Here is a 17,744-nt window from a genome sequence, read left to right as displayed (position 1 = left end):
AGGTAGGACAAGTCATGGGGACAGTGCTGAGCTGGAAGTTTGGAACTGGGGTGAGGTGGGGGAAGGGGAAATGAGGAAACTGTTGAAGTCCACATTGATGCCCTGGGGTTGAAGTGTTCCGAGGCGGAAGATGAGGCGTTCTTCCTCCGGGCATCTGGTGGTGAGGGAGCGGCAGTAAAGGAGGCCCAGGACCTGGACCATCTCTGACACTTCCCTCCCGTTCCTGCACCTCTCCATCTCCATTAATGATGACCAACTTGACACCGACATTTTTTACAAACCCACCGACTCCCACAGCTGCCTGGATTACACCTTTTTCCACCCTACCTCCTGCAAAAATGCCATCCCGTATTCCCAATTCCTCCACCATAGCTGCTCCCAGGAGGACCAGTTCCACCACAGAACACACCAGATGGCCTCCTTCTTTAGAGACCGCAATTTCCCTTCCCACATGGTTAAAGATGCCCTCCAACGCATCTCGTCCACATCCCGCACCTCCACCCTCAGACTCCACCCCTCCAACCGTAACAAGGACAGAACGCCCCTGGTGCTCACCTTCCAACCTACCAACCTTCACATAAACCAAATCATCCGCCTACATTTCTGCCACCTCCAAACGGACCCCACCACCAGGGATATATTTCCCTCCCCACCCATTTCCGCCTTCTGCAAAGACCGTTTCCTCCGTGACTACTTGGTCAGGTCCACGTCCCCCAACAACCCACCCTCCCATCCTGGCACCTTCCCCTGCCACTGCAGGAATTGCAAAACCTGCACCCACACCTCCTCCCTCACCTCCATCCAAGGCCCTAAAGGAGCCTTCCACATCCTTCAAAGGTTTACCTGCACATCCACCAATATCATTTATTGTATCCGTTGCTCCTGATGCGGTCTCCTCTACATTGAGGAGACTGGATGCCTCCCAGCAGAGCGCTTTAGGGAACATCTCCGGGACACCCGCACCAATCAACCACACCGTCCTGTGGCCCAACATTTCAACTCCCCCTCCCACTCTGCCGAGGACATGGAGGTCCTGGGCCTCCTTCACCGCTGCTCCCTCACCACCAGACACCTGGAGTAAGAACACCTCATCCTCGCCTCAGAACACATCAACCCCAGTGCATCAATGTGGACTTCAACAGTTTCCTCATTTCCCCTTCCCCACCTCACCCGAGTTCCAAACTTCCAGCTCAGCACTGTCCCCATGACTTGTCCTACCTGCCTATCTTCTTTTCCACCTATCCACTCCACCCTCCCCCCCGACCTATCACCTTCATCCCCTCCCCCACTCACCTATTGTACTCTATGCTACTTTCTCCCCACCCCCACCCTCCTCTCATTTATCTCTCCACCCTTCAGGCTCTCTGCCTGTATTCCTGATGAAGGGTTTTGCCCAAAACTTCAATTTTACTGCTCCTCGGATGCTGCCTGAACTGCTGTGCTTTTCCAGCACCACTCTAATCTAGAATCTGGTTTCCAGCATCTGCAGTCCTTATTTTTACCTAAGGATCTATTTTGGGTCCACTGTCGTTTGTCATTTATATAAATGACCTGGATGAGGGCATGGAACGATGGGTTAGTAAATTTGCGGATGACACTAAGGGCGGTAGAGTTGTGGATAGTGACAAAAAGATATTGTAGGTTACAGAGAGAGCTGTTGAGCTGGGCTGAGAGGTGCCAAATGCAGTTTAATGCAGAAAGGTCCGAGGTGATTCACCTTGGAAGAAGTAACAGGAATGCAGAGTTCTGGGCTAATGGTAAGATTCTTGTAGACGAGCAGAGAGATCTCGGTGTCCATGTACACAGATCCTTGAAAGTTGTCCCCCAGGTTGATAGGGTTGTTAAGAAGGCATACGATGTCTTAGCTTTTATTGGTAGAGGGATTGAGTTTTGGAACCATGAGATCATGCTGCAGGTGTACAAAACTCTTGTGTGGTAACATTTGGAGTATTGTGTACAGTTCTGGTCGCCACATTATAGGAAAGATGTGGAAGCTTTGGAAAGGTTTCAGAGGAGATTTACTCGGATGTTGCCTGGTATGGAAGGAAAGTTTTATGAGGAATGTTGAGAGGTGACTTAATTGAGACATATAAGATAATCAGAGAATTAGATAGGTTGGACAGTGAGAGCCTTTTTCCTCAGATGGTGATGGCGAGCACAAGGGGTCATAGCTTTAAATTGAGGAGAGATAGATATAGGACAGATGTCAGAGGTAGTTTCTTTACTCAGAATAGTCGGGGCATGGAACGCACTGCCTGCAACAGTAGTACACTTGCCAACTTTAAGGGCATTTAAATGGCCATTGGATAGGCAAAAGGACAGGAATGGAATAGTGTAGGTTAGATGGCCTTCAGATTGGTTCCACAGGTTGGCGCAAAATCAGGGGCCGAAGGGCTTGTACTGCGCTGTAATGTTCTATGTTCAGTCCTTTGACTAATAAATTAGTGCAAAGTTTAAAATGGTGATATTTTCATATCTTTGTGGAGAGAGAAATAGAATTAATATTTGAGTCCAATGTGACTCTTCTTCAGAACTGAAAGGGGCTAGAAAATGAAGAATTTTGATGCTGTTGACATGTGGGAGGAGGAGCAAAAGTCAAAGGGAATGTTAATGGTTAGTACAAGAGTTTTATATACAGAATAGTTGTTAATGGTGGATGTTAATTGTAAAAATAAGTCAGGCACTGCTGAGACAAACCCATACAAACAAGATCCTGGGCAGCTGGGGAAGAGGCTGTAATCAAAATGTAACAGTTTTCATGGTGTGAATTTGTTGAACTCAAAATGTTGAGTCTTAGAGTTATATTACATGGAAACAGACCCTGCGGTCTAACTCGTCCATGCTGACCAGCTATCCTAATCTAATCTACTACCATTGCCTGCTTTTGGCCCATATCTCTCTAAGCCTTTCCCATTCATGTCCCAGTCCAAATATATTTTAAGTGCTGTAATTGTACCTGCTTCTACCACCTTGTCTGGAAGTTTGTTCCATACGTGCACCTCCTTCTGTGTGAAAAATTTCCCCTCAGGTCACTTTTAAATCTTTCCCTTTTCAACTTAAACCTATGCCATCTAATTTGGACTCCCCTACCCTAGGAAAAAGACTTTGGCTATTCACCTTATCGATTTACCTCATGATTTTATAAACCTCTAAAAGGCCTCTCCTCAGTCTGAAGGCTGCAAAGATTCAAAGGTAATGAGGTGTTGTTCCAACATCTTGCATTAGGTTTCACTGGAAAACTTCAGCAGGCATAGGACAAAATGTTAGCATGAGAGCAAGATGGTGTATTAAAATGTTAAGCAACTGGAATGTCAGGGTCATTTTTGTGGACAGATGTTATGAGAAACAGTCACCCAGTCTGCATTTGGTTTCACCAATCTAGTGGAGACTGTAATGTGAGCAATGAACATGAACCTTATATTTACTGTCAGGGAGATACTTTAGTGTCCTAAGTACACTGGGAATGGCTCTTTTTGTATTTTGGAAGATTTAAAAATTCATGACAATGCACCTTTCCAGTTTATTAGGAAATACTGAGGTAATTTATTTTAATATGTCTGCCACTTTGCTGCCTTTGAGTGAATTAAGATTTCCTTTGGTTTACCAATCTTGATATTTCTTTTGTCATAGATTTAAAGAATTACAAGTAAATCACTGCTTCACCTGGAAGATGTTGTTTAGCTCCTTGACATTGAGGAGGAAGGAGGTAAAAGGACAATTGTTATTCTTTTAGCAATTGTATGGAGGTGCTATGAGGTGATATGGAAGTGTCAGCAACGATGGAGTGGTCCAGAGCATCATGGAGGAAATGGTCATTGTGGAATGCTAGGACAGGCAAGATACGTTTGGTTAGAAAAGAAAATGTACTAGCTAGGCTGGCTGTATTTACAGTTAATAAATCATGACTGTCAATGCTAAGTATCTGAGGATGCTGAGGGAAGTAAAAGTGGAAATTGAAGAGGGAATAGCCATAACCTTCCAAGTCTCCTTAGACCCAGGGATATTGCCAGAGGATTGAAGAATTGTAGATGATACACGATTGTAAAAAAAAGGTTGCAAGGATAAACAAACTAACCATAGGCCAGTCAATTTAATATCAGTTGTGGGAAAGTCCAAATGATCATAGGGAACACAATTAACAGTCACATTGACCAGTGTAGATTAATTAAGGAAAGCCAGCATCAACCTGGTGACATCAAACCATTTTAAAACAAATTTAATTGAGTTTTACTACAAGAGGTTAATGCTTTTGATATGGTGTATATGCATTTAATTTGATAAAGTCCACATAAAGTGTAACAGCCAGGAAGTCCTGATGAACTTCTGTAATATGTTAATTGAATCTCAATTGTGTTCAGTACACTGCATCTTAGGGTGGATTTAAAGATTTTAGAGAGGGTACACAAAAATGTTATTAAAAGATTATGAAAAGATTTCTCATCATTTCCAGATTGTGGACCATGCATCAAGTTATCAAAATTCTCAAACCTTTCCTCTCCTGACCCCTATATCTGGTGTTGCTTTGCCTGGCCTCATCTCCTCCTCCTCCGATTCCTCCTCCAGACCATGGGAACATGTCTAGCTTGATGCTCCGTGTTTTCCTCTGCCAGTTAAGACACGATCGCCAATAAAGTGCAGCCAGTCTCATACACAAACAAAAACAGAAATTGCTGGAAAAGCTCACTCAGCAGGAGTGGCAGCCTCTGTGGAGAGAAATCAGAGTTAACATTTTCAGGCCCAGTGACCCTTCCTCAACACTGACTCTAAATTGGTGAGATCTTTTCAGAGTATCTGGAACGACTGTTGATAGTGTATTAGTGAAATATTGACCTCGTCTCCCACAAATCTAAACATAATTTTGTACACCAATCCCTGGTAGAAAGGTAAAATGAAAACTGAGTATGCCTTTAAACAGTGCCCAGGTCCCTCACTACTGTTCAGCAGCTGGCATTTAGAGAACACTAGTTAAGTGAATGAGAACTTTCAGAAAGGTTACCTATCGCATCCATCCCCACCCCCATTCACCTATTGTACTCTTTGCTACCTTCTCCCCAGCCACACACACACACTCCCTGCCCCCCCTCACCCCCCACACTTTATGTCTCCATCCGAGAGGCTTCTTGCCTCTATTCCTGATGAAGGGCTTTTGCCCGAAACGTCGATTTTCCTGCTCCTCAGATGCTGCCTGACCTGCTGTGCTTTTCCAGCACCAATCTGATCTAAGAACTTTCAGAAGCTGATTGGGGCAGATGTTCACAGGTGAAGGGATGGCTGGAAAATGGGAAACCTTCAGAAATGAGTCAACAAGAGTCCAGAGCAATTATATTCCTGTTAGGGTGCAAGTAAAGGCTGGTAGGTATAAGGAATGCTGGATGACTAAAGAAATTGAGGTTTTGGTCAAGAAAAAGAAGGAAGCATATGTCAGGTATAGACAGGGTAGATCAAGTGAATCCTGAGAAGAGTATAAAGGCAGTAAGAGTATACTTTAGAGGGAAATCAGGAGGGCAAAAAGGGGACATGAGATAGCTTTGGCAAATAGAATTAAGGATAATCCAAAGAGTTTTTACAACTACATTAAGGACAAATGGGTTATTAGGGAGAGAATAGGTCCCTTCAAAGATCAGCAAGGTGGCCTTTGTGTGGAGCCGCAGGAGATGGGGCAGATACAAAACGTGTATTTTGCATCAGTATTTACTGTGGAAAAGGACATGGAAGATATAGAATGTAGGTAAACAGATGGTGACATCTTGAAAAATGTTCATATTACAGAGGAGGAAGTGCTGGATGTCTTGAAATGCATAAAGGTGGATAGATCCCCAGGACCTGATCAGGTGTACCCTAGAACTCTGTGGGAAGCTAGGGGAAGTGATTGTGGGCCTCTTGCTGAGATATTTGTATCATCGATAGTCACAAGTGATATGCCGGAAGACTGGAGGTTGTTTAACGTGGTGCCATTGTTTAAGAAGGGTGGTAAGGACAAGCCAGGGAACTGCAGCCCAGTGAGCCTGATGTCGGTGGTGGGCAAGTTGTTGGAGGGAATCCTGAGGGACAGGATATACATGTATTTGGAAAGGCAAGGACTGATTAGGGATAGTCAACATGGCTTTGTGCGTGGGAAATCATGTCTCACAAACTTGAATGAGTTTTTTGAAGAAGTAACAAAGAGGATTGATGAGAACACAGCAGTAAATGTGATCTATATAGACTTCAGTAAGGCGTTCAACAAGGCTCCCCATGGGAGACTGGTTAGCAAGGTTAGATCTCACAGAATACAGGAAGAACTTGCCATTTGGATACAGAACTGGCTCAAAAGGTAGAAGGTGGTGGAGGGTTGTTTTTCAGACTGGAGACCTGTGACCAGTGGAGTGCCACAAGAGTCGGTGTTGCGTTCACTACTTTTCATCATTTATATAAATGATTTGAATGTGAGCATAAAAGGTATAGTTGGTAAGTGTGCAGATGACACCAAAATTGGAGGTGTAGTGGACAGCGAAGAAGGTTACCTCACATTACAACAGGATTTTGATCAGGTGGGCCAATGGGCTGAGAAGTGGCAGATGGAGTTTAATTCAGATAAATGCGTGGTGCTGCATTTTGGGAAAGCAAATCTTAGCAGGAGTTATACACTTAATGGTAAGGTCCCAGGGAATGTTGCTGAACAAAGAGACCTTGGAATGCAGGTTCATAGCTCCTTGAAATTGGAATTGCAGGTAGATTGGATAGCGAAGAAGGTGTTTGGTATGCTTTCCTTTATCGGTCAGAGTATCGAGTACAGAAGTTGGGAGGTCATGTTGCAGCTGTACGGTCATTGGTTAGACCACTGTTGGAATATTTCATGCAATTCTGGTCTCCTTCCTATAGGAAAGATGTTGTGAAACTTGAAAGGGTTCAGAAAAGATTTACAAGGATGTTGCCTTGTAAACATTTGGAGGATTTGAGCTATAGGGAGAGGTTGAATAGGCTTGGGCTGTTTTCCCTGGAGCGTCGGAGGCAGAGGGGTGACTTTATAGAGGTTTATAAAATCATGAGGGACATGGATAGGATAAATAGACAAAGTCTTTTCCCTGGGGTCGGGGAGTCCAGAACTAGAGGGCATAGGTTTAGGGTGAGAGGGGAAAGATATAAAAGAGACCTAAGGGGCAACATTTTCACATGGAGAGTGGTATGTGTATGGAATGAGCTGCCAGAGGATGTGGTGGAGGCTGGTACAATTGCAACATTTAAAAGTCATCTGGATGGGTATATGAATAGGAAGGGTTTGGAGGGATATGGGCTGTGTGTTTGCAGGTGGGACTAGATTGGGTTGGGATATCTGGTTGGCATGGATGAGTTGGACCGAAGGGTCTGTTTCCGTGCTGTACATCTCTATGACTTTATGACTCTTTGCAAGTTTCTTCCCCTTCCCAATGTCATTCTCTGTCTGGGTACTTTGTGCGTGCCTTTTGCTCATTTTAGTTGTGTCCTTTTTTTCAAAAAATCATCCATTGTTTTGCATGATTAGCTTTTTCTTGTTTTAAAGAGGAACGTATTTTTCAGAACTCAAATAATCTCACGTTAAAATACTTTGGCCCAATTCTGTCATAAATGTTTTGCTTTTCATTCTGTCCAATTTTTGAAACTACCTTCCATTGTTCGCTAAGCATATGCCTTCATCAATAATTATTTTATATCTTGCTTGTTGTTAATGACAGCCTAAATGAAAATCACACATAGTATATGGAAGGACACGCATCCCACCCACAGGTGACGTTTCATTTGAGTACAGCAACCTAAGAAATGCTAGAAATAAGTACATAACGTGACGTACAAAACCCATACAATTCCTTAAGAAATTGCTCGTTCAAAAGTCAGCGAATTGACAATTGAATTAATCAAATGGATATGTTTGATTTTTAATTTAAAAGATGGTAACAACTTTCACTTTTGTTTAGTGCACTTCTGAGATATTACGGTGAATATGGCTTATGGTGAGCAGCCAATAAGAAACTGTCCTGATGAAGGGCTTTTGCCTGAAACGTCGATTTTCCTGCTGCTCGGATGCTGCCTGACCTGCTGTGCTTTTCCAGCACCACTCTGATCTAAACTCTGGTTTTCAGCCTCTGCAGTCCTGTCTTTTGCCTAGCCAATAAGAATTAGCTGACTGAAAGACAACCTGTCTCCGCCAATCGAGTGTGAGTTTGTTTGTGTAGAGCTGGGGGAGGACGCGCTGCTGAATTTCATATAACGCCAGCATCACAGTGTGAGCACCAGATACAGACTGGAAACTGCGCAGACATGAAGAGGTGGTGCAATGGACGGATTCATCTTTATTCCTTGCTGATATTTGAGGTCTTTGTTGCGGGTTGGACCATAGCAGCTTCTGAGAGAGCCGGTGCGTTTAACTTTAAAACAGTTATATATGTACGCTCAGCTGGTGTGTCGCATTTTAACGTGTTGATTTGAATGTCTGTTCTGTCAATATATCGTCTGTTTTACACGATTTGGTGATTATCTGTGAATGGGATGATTTTATGTTGCCGGCTTGAATAAGAGAAACATTTCCGAGAAACGACCGGATAGTCCCTGGCTCAGATCCAAGTGTCTTCTGGCACCGGTGAAAAAGGAAGTCGCCTGTTGACTTACTTGTGTTCTGGTCGGGATACATTGGTAATTTCTAGAAAATGTCTTCTAGCTGAAGACTGCTTATCTGCAAAGGCGTCTTTGCCTCGCAAAGTTCCGTGGAATACAAAAGGACTGAAGTTTAACAGTGAACATGCTATATGTCCCTCTCCATTTGCTTTAATGTTGTCTCGCTGTCAGGACGCACACTCCGCTTTTCCGTGAACCCATTACTGAGTGGGGTCTAAACCACTGACCTCATGACTTGTCAAATGTTCACGTGATTGGGCAGAGGAGGTGCAGTCGGAACTGGACAGTGCCCCATCTCTCTTGTGCTGCATTGGGAAAGCCACAGTATGCTAACTGGCAATGAGCAATGTTAACCCGGCCAACTATTTTGAGATACAGGTGGTTGAACGAAACGGCTGTTTTCGAAAAACAGCATTCCAGAAACCTCCATTTAGCATTTGGTCTACAGAATAACACAGAATGGTGTTTGGGGGAGGGGGAATGTGATAAATGGTGTTTGTTGTGTGGATGGGCGGAAAGGGCATGGACTGAACTGTTAACATTCAAATTGTGATGTTTGTCAGTGCTTTTGATTTAATCAGAGTTGCCATGTTACTATTCTAATTGCCATAGATTGAATAGATCTAGGTTTTGTGAGCTTGCTTTGTGATGTTGGAAAAAGTAAATTTACCAGTGCTCCCTTTACCTCCAGTAAAGTAATGCCATGCATTAATCTTGATTTTTGAGCAAAATATTATGTTAGTATGTGGATCCTGTATCAATAATCTGGTACTTCATCTGCAAATTTGTATGAATTGTTTTATTCACTACCAATGAAATTGATTTTTTTGAATTTTCTGTTTAGCAGAGTAATAGCTTTTGGAAATCATTTAGTATCAAACACTACTTAACACAACATGGTATGTAGTTCATGAATCAAAAACTTTCTTTCACCATTCTGATCAAGGGTCACTAAATTGCCAAGCCTTTTATTGTGTAATTTGCTTTCTTGTCCAATATGATTACATAAAAGAACTGTACTCCTGACTCATGAGAACTTTGGTTTTGAAATTAGTGCTCAGAATCTTTGGGAAATTTTGAGTGAGATCTGTCATACTTCATAAAAATGAAGTCAAGTAGTGCATTGCATTTAATTCTGGGCTTGGAAGTGGAATTGTAAAGGAATTGCATGACCGAGAATCGATCATCCTGTTGTTTTTTTTAAAGTGGATGATAGTAGATAATGGAATACTTGGTTAATTCTTCTGTTCCTGTGGTACCATTTGTCATGAAAGACTGTCAATTAACGGGGGGAACATTTGATCTTATTATTTGAAATGCTATGCTTTGGTCAGGTGGACTTAAGAGTCATAGAGGTGTACAGCATGAAAACAGACCATTCAGTTAAACTTGTCCATGCTGATCAGATATCCTAAATTAAATTGTGGACCAGCATTTGGCCCATATCCCTCTAAAACCTTCCTATTTATATACCCATCCAGATGCCTTTTCAATGTTGGTAATTGCTGAAAATGTGTTGCTGGAAAAGCGCAGCAGGTCAGGCAGCATCCAGGGAACAGGAGAATCGACGTTTCGGGCATAAGCCCTTCTTCAGGCTTATGCCTGAAACGTCGATTCTCCTGTTCCCTGGATGCTGCCTGACTTGCTGCGCTTTTCCAGCAACACATTTTCAGCTCTGATCTCCAGCATCTGCAGACCTCACTTTCCCCTCAATGTTGTAATTGTACTAGCCTCCACCACTTCCTTTGCGTGAAAAAGTTGCCCCTTAGGTCCCTTTTAAATCTCTCCCATCTCATCCTCAACCTATGCCCTCTAGTTCTGGGCTTGCCCCCACCCGAGGGAAAAGAGCTTGTCTAGTTACCCGATCCATGCCCCTCATGATTTTAAGGTCACCCCTCAGCCTCCAAAGCTCCAGGGAAAATAGTCTCCGCCTATTCAGCCTCTCCATAGCACAAACACTTGAATTCTGGCAACATCCTTGTAAATCTTCTCTGAACCTTTTTTAAGTTTCACAACTTCTGTGTTATTTAAATCTTTATTCCACATGTATGATGTGAGCTTCCTTTTAAAATAAACTAATTAAATTTAATTTGAATTTCTCATAACTTTGTCCTTTTTTTGGGCTTAGGAAATGACATATTTGCCATCCAGCATCAACAGTTTAAAGAATGCCTCCAAGTGAATTCCTCTGGATTTATTATGAACAAGTGCAACCAGCAAGAAGAGTTTCAGCAATGGAAATGGGTGTCTGAGCATCGGCTGTTCAATATTGGCTCTAAAAAATGTCTTGGCCTTGATCCTTACAACAGGAAGCAGCCATTAAAAATGTTTGAGTGTGATGCAGAAATTACATCGATGTGGTGGCGCTGCAGAGGGGACACGCTGTATGGTTCATCTTCCTATAAACTGACTGTCAAACAGGATTCTCCAACAGTGAGCATTGATGCAACTGATGCATGGAAACAATGGGGTGGCGACAATGATGTTTGTGAGCAACCGTACCACAGTGAGTAAAACGTGGTATTCAATATAAATGTTCATGTATTTAAAAAAAGGCTGCAGATCTGAAGTTGCAATAAAAGCAAGTGTTGGGGAAACTGAGCAGATCTGATAACTTTAGAAGAGGAATAAAAGATACCATTTTGAGCATCTTTGGGTGTATAAAATGATTGAGTATTAAATGCAGTAAGTCTCATGTCCATTTTTGAATTTTTTTTGTAGAATTTTTAATATCAAGTTTTTACTGAAAGTCAAATGTTCATTAACTATTCTTTGCATTTTCATTTTACATAACTTAACTTAATTATGCAGGATAATGGCAATTTGAAGTACAGAGATGTGAAATTTGAGAATGGGTTTTTCCCTTCTCTTATGCCAACTTTTACATTCAGTAAGTGTTACTACTTCGGTGCAAAACAGGTCACGAAAGATTGCAAACAGCAAAAATATAATTTGGTGAGAGTTACTGAGACCCCAAGTTTTTATATTTTACCTTGGGAGAGTACCTTGTCGATGCTATTGTTTCAGTGAGATTTTCTTGATGTTTTTGTGCAATTCTGTATCTCAAACTGTGGTTGGGATTTAACGGGGATATTCCAAGGAGACAAACTCATTTTTTTTTAAAGAGGCCATAAACGAGACATCCATGCACTGGTGGGCGGCACGGTGGCACAGTGGTTAGCACTGCTGCCTCACAGCACCAGAGACCCGGGTTCAATTCCCGCCTCAGGCGACTGACTGTGTGGAGTTTGCACGTTCTCCCCGTGTCGGCGTGGGTTTCCTCTAGGTGCTCCGGTTTCCTCCCATAGTCCAAAGATGTGCAGGTCAGGTAAATTGGCCATCCTAAATTGCCCATAGTGTTAGGTAAGGGGTAAATGTAGGCTTATGGGTGGGTTGTGCTTCGGCGGGTCGGTGTGGACTTGTTGGGCTGAAGGACCTGTTTCCACACTGTAAATGTAATCTAATCACAAAGAATTTCAGCATTCAGAAAACTGTTATAAGCTTCATTTACATTGCTCCTTCTGTTTCTTTCTCTGTACTTGGTTCTCATTGATTTAAGGGGTTATATGTTACTCACCGTATTCACCAAGATCTCAAATGCACTGTTGACTTCATTGTACTAACTTGCGAGTCCAGCCACTTGCAATTAAAATGCTACTTCACACTGCAGGATAAGCAATGAAATATCAAATAAACTTGTCACATTCCTAGATATCTTGCAGCAAGTTCTGGACAATTAAGGACTAGTTTAAAGGGACCAGGAGTGTTCTCATTTGCTAGGTTTCAATTCCAGCAAGTGATTGCTGATAGAACCTTGATGGATTATAATAATATATTAAATAGGAGTTCTGAGGAAAGGTCACCGGACCTGAAACATTAATTTTGATTTATCTTCACAGATACTGCTGAGCTTTGCCAGCAACTTCTGTTTTTGTTTATGACAATATACTTTAGTTGTCTTCACTGAAATGTACTCTTATGTTGGCTTGTGAACATTTTAAAGGCAGACTTCCCATTGATCCTCCTTTTAGTATTTTCAATATTGAATATGAAGGCAAAGAGGAAAACCTACAGTCAAAATAATTCAGAAGCAGAAAGACATGGTATGTCTTGCAATGTGAACTATTCCAGTACTTGTGAACTTCATTTCTGTTCAAAGATATGGTAATTTCGATTCTGCCCCAGTTCATAATGTGGAACCAGCTTGGATTAACGATGATTTGGTGATGGACTAATAATCATTTGATCCCATTACTGGGCCTCAGACTTCAATTTTGAACTGTTTCATATTGTCTGCTCAGTGTTCCCAGTCAGTCTCCCTAACTGTTTAGTTTAACAGTCATTTGTTAAAGGAGACAACCAGAAGTCATTTTTTACTCAAGTAATGTTTCATGATGTGAAGAAATCTAACAAATCTGGAGCTCCTGACCCTGCTCACAATCCGTGTTTTGTGTCACTTTCAATATGCTGAAATAATGAATATCATCCAACTGTTTATCCTTGCCCTGACTTTATGTAGTGGCCTTCTCTAGCCATTCTTATACTCTCCTTTTCTCTGACTCCAGCTTCTTGTATGTCATTCCCTTTGCTCCACTGTTAGAAGATCCTTCAGCTGACTTGTTTACATATATTATAGACTTTGCTCATGTAAATCAGTTGTTGAAACCCACTTCATCCCTTTTTTATAAAATCAACTTTTGTAGTTGATTTGATCACATTCAAGCAATTTGAGATGTATTTTTTAAGGGCGTTATCTAACTGTTCATTTCTTCTGCAACTTATGGCGTGCTATCTGAGCAATTGATTTTATGGTGATTGTATCACCAAAATAATTCTTTCGTTACTGTTACGGAAACACTAATGGTAGTTTTAGACTCCTGATATGTGATTTTCTATAAGTATTCATAAGTTGTAGTCATCACAAAAAATCTTACCCATTTACATGTTTGACTAAATATTGGGAAAATGACCAGCAACCTTGCTTGAACCTATTTAAAGTCCTGGTCCTATCCTTAGTAAGATAATGCAAGTGTCCCAAAGACCTTTGCAGCCAGTTCCTGGGTACAAATAAGATAGTAGCAATCGGGTTTTTTTTAATGGTTGCCAAGAGAAAACTAAATGCGTATCTGGGCGTGGATGGGGAAAGAGTAGGAAGAAAAGAATGCAAAACCTTTTGAAAAGGTTTTGATGTGTTGTAGGTGGTCAAATGCAAGTGGAAAGCATACAGTAAATGGCAGGACCTTTTAGTCCTGTTGATATACAGAGGAATCTTGGAGGCCAAGTTCAAAGCTTCCTAAAAGTGGTATCATAGTAGATAAGGTGGTAAATAAAGTGTATGACATGCTTGCCTTCATTGCTCAGGGCATTGATTATAAAAGTTGATAAGTCATGTTGCAGCTATATAAAACTTTAATTCGGCCACATTTTAGAGAATTGCGTGTAATTCTGTTTGCCACACTCCAGGAAGGATGGTTTTAAAGAGGGTGCAAACAACGTAAACTAGCTTGTGGCCTGGATTGGAGCATAGTAGCTAAAAAGAGGTTAGACAAACTTGGATTGTTATCCAAGCATTGGATACTGTGTGGCAACCTGATAGAGATCTCCGAGAGGCATGGAAATAGGTGGATAGTCGGAGTCTTTTTTCCCCACAGTGGAAATGTCAAATACTAGGGGGGCATAGGTTTAAGGTGAAAGGGAGAAAATTTTAAAGGAGATGTGTGATACAAGAATTTTTTTACAGGGTGTCAGGTGCCTTTAATGCACTGTCAGGCGGAGTGATAGAACAGACACAACAGCAACATTTTAAGGAGCATTTAGACTTACATATGAACAGGCAGGGAACAGAAGAATAAAGATCATGTGCAAGCAGACACAGTGGGCTGAAGGGCCTACCTTGTAATGTTCTATTGCAGAAATTGAAAGCTTTGACAATTTTTATTTTGAATCCGATATTAGAGTTCATGTATGAACAATATTTGATCAACATTGGAGACCAGAAGTCTTGATCAGTATGTTACTGCAATGATACTTGTAGCTGAATTCTGAATTGTAATCCAGTGGCCCCAGTTGTTATGAGGTAATGCCCAGTTGATGTTTGTATTAGACAAGTTAGATCCCTGTTAGAAACTTGGATGGCAAGTTCAATTTTCAAAATGTTTGCTACATAAGTAGTCGTTTAATAAAACATATACATGCAATGTCGTAGTCCTTGTTTGAACAATAAAACAAACAAAAGTTTATTAACAAATGAAGATAAACAGGAAAGGTGAGAAACAGTTTGTGATGGTGAGAATGATGGCTGCAGAAGGAGAGAATCAAATGATTGTGAAGTGTCAGATAGGCACTGGTGCTTTGCTGTGTAGACCTATGTAAAGTGGCCCAAGATGGTGACCCAAAAATGAGGCATATGAAGGTAAGAATAAGGCAATTTGTTGGTACACCATGCATCTCAAAGCCTCTGGGCTGAGAATGGTATTTGTCCAGAGAGGGGAAACCGTTACTGTTGTAATTAACAGGATTTAAGAAAACAGTTGCAGCAATAAATTAGTTTTGTAGTGTGATTGACTTTCCCTGAGGCATCAAACTGTATTGGGGTCGATTTAAAATGTGGAGCTGGAAAAATACTGCAGGTGAGACAGCATTGGAAGAGTAGGAAAGTTGACATTTCAGGTCAGGACTGTGAAGGGGAAGGGAGCTCAGAAATAAATGGGGAGGTGGGACTGGGGGAAAGGTAAGTGGATGCTAGCAGGGATTATTGTGATTGATCAATGGACAGGGTGGAGCGGGTAGATGAGAAGGAAAATGGACAGGTTAGATTAGGTCAAGGTGGTGAGGAGAAGGAGGGCTAGACATGGGATGAGGTGGGGTTAGGGAGACTTTGAAACTATTGAACTCTATATTGAGACCTCAACCTATCACCATATCACCTATCTTTCCACCAACAGCCTCTCCACTACCGTTTATCGCCAACCTTCGCCCTGCACAGTCCTGATGAAGGTCCTCCCCCGAAACGTCAAACCTGCTCCTTCGATGTTGTCTGACCTGCTGTGCCTTTCCAGCTCCACATTTTATTGACTTGACTTCCAGCATCTGCACTCATTACTATCTCCAAAATTGTATTGGGGGACACATTCTAAATGTGGAAGGTTTCTTGCCAGGGCCTTCTCAAGCAGCCATTTTTTCATGTGATCCAAGATAGCAAAGCCAGCAAGCTATATGAGGTTTTACATCTGAACTCCTCTTTGTCATTGTACTTGCACAGCTGCCAGCGGGAAATTGCAGACCAGCTGCTAAATGTCAGTCTTGCCAATTTTCTTTTTCACCTTGGGGCACTGAGGCCAATGATAACAGCAGGCACTATTTCCAAAACGATCAGCAGCTAATTTTCCACAGACTGTGGAATGAACCTGATGGTGTTTCTCCCTCTTCATTTTGTTCTCTCTTACTGCTAGCTATTGTTCATTAGTCCTGCCTTCCAATTCCGGGGAAGGGCTGACACCCAAAGTATTAAGTCATATTTGTTGTCTACTGTCAAACCCATTTTTAAATAAAAAATACTGAGAACAAATTGTAATGACCAATGTGTGGTACTTTTGCTAACTAAAACTATTTGAATGATTTTCGATTTACTTAGCAGCATTAGCTGAAGGTGAAATATCTCTAAGTGGGTGTACTGCTTCATGCTGTTCTGGTTTTTAATTATCTAGAAACGGAGAGGTTTTGTGAGAAGCATATCAAGCAGCTACAACGTTTATTCCAGAAGTTGCCACATGCTTTAACTAAGGTCAATGACAAAACAATTAAACTTTTTGTTTCTAAATATTGGCAGTATTTTCAACTTCTTGTGAAATTGAGGGGGATATTTTATCATTGCAGCTGTTCCTTGAAAAGGGCAGTGTTACTGTTGAGGGTGGAATTACCATTCCTTTAGCTGAGTGTAGCCTGAGGAGTTGGGAAGGTTCCTCCTTCGGAGTGCTTCCTTGTTTTACATTTTTTCTCTCCTATATCTGCTTTATCTTTTGTGCATGGTGTTAGGTCACTAAACATTTTTTTTTCTTTGTTTTATTGGAACAAATACAGAAAATTAGAACTTGTTCTTCAATGTTGGTACACTATGCAGTTGGAACTGGAACAGACTGCTGAGTCACTGGTTTCTCTGGTTTGTCTGCTTTCTGTTCTGAAACAGGTGTAGTTGGAAAGATCTCATCCTTGAGCTCAGTAATGATTGCAAGAACCTTCATTATTTCTTGGAGAGAACTTGTCCAGTAAATTTACAAGGTGGAGTAAATTTACTGGACAAGTTTACCTGACTGGAATTGTTCATTATTTCAAAAACAGCATAACCCTAATAGCAAAATGAAGTTTTAAATATCAAAGTGATGTAGCTGCTCCATCATGTCTATTGGCGTATTAGTTGTTTAAAATATACATACTTGTATATACCATAGTGGAAATCATTAACAGCAAATACAGTTTAATTTATACTTCATATTTGCTATTAAGAATTCTATTGCATAATGCTTAAAAATGCATCTTTTCACTTTTTTGTAACTTTATTAATTTGTTTCTTGCCACAGGGATTTATACAACTGATGGAACTGCTTATGGAAAACCATGTGTCTTCCCCTTTAAGTACAGAAGAAAATGGTATTATGAATGTACCACTGAAAACAGTGATGAGGAATGGTGCGCCACAACCACTACCTATGATACAGACAGAAAGTGGGGGAAATGTTTGAAGCCAGGCAAGTAATGAAGTTTACAACTCAGTTAAAGAAAGATTAAATAAATGTTTTCTTAATTCTGTTGAAGATATCATGGCGATACAACAGGATTAGGTCATATAGTCCCTTATGCCTCTTCCACTGTTATCATAACTGAGGTGTCACCTAACCAGGGCTTTAGCATGCATAGCTGTAGTATGACTTCTATCCAAAGGCTAGTATTCTGTTTAGTCTTTTGAAAAAGTCTGTTTCTGTTTGTGCGATTTCAATTATGTACTCGAATCATCTGCACTGTTTCAGCTTTTTGCCATTAATGAAGTATCCTGTAATTTCATAGAACAATACAGCACAGAACAGGTCCTTCGGCCCACGATGTTGTGCCGAACATATGTC

General features: G+C 41.4%; 1 protein-coding gene across 1 annotated transcript in view; it reads left to right on the top strand.

Annotated features, from left to right (window-relative positions):
• Nucleotides 1-8,071: 8,071 nt before the first annotated feature.
• LOC122551927 (lymphocyte antigen 75-like) overlaps nt 8,072-17,744 on the top strand; it is a 138,564-nt gene continuing 128,891 nt past the window's right edge. The window contains exons 1-3 of the mRNA XM_043694497.1: nt 8,072-8,371; nt 10,757-11,134; nt 17,205-17,372. Coding sequence (XP_043550432.1) covers nt 8,275-8,371; nt 10,757-11,134; nt 17,205-17,372 — 643 coding nt within the window. The 5' untranslated portion in view covers nt 8,072-8,274. The remainder of the gene's footprint in view (nt 8,372-10,756; nt 11,135-17,204; nt 17,373-17,744) is intronic.

This window comes from Chiloscyllium plagiosum, chromosome 7 (assembly GCF_004010195.1).
Source record: "Chiloscyllium plagiosum isolate BGI_BamShark_2017 chromosome 7, ASM401019v2, whole genome shotgun sequence".
Taxonomy (NCBI): Eukaryota; Metazoa; Chordata; class Chondrichthyes; order Orectolobiformes; family Hemiscylliidae; genus Chiloscyllium; species Chiloscyllium plagiosum.
The sequence above is the reverse complement of the archived record's forward strand: the minus strand, read 5'-3'. Positions and strand labels throughout refer to the sequence as shown.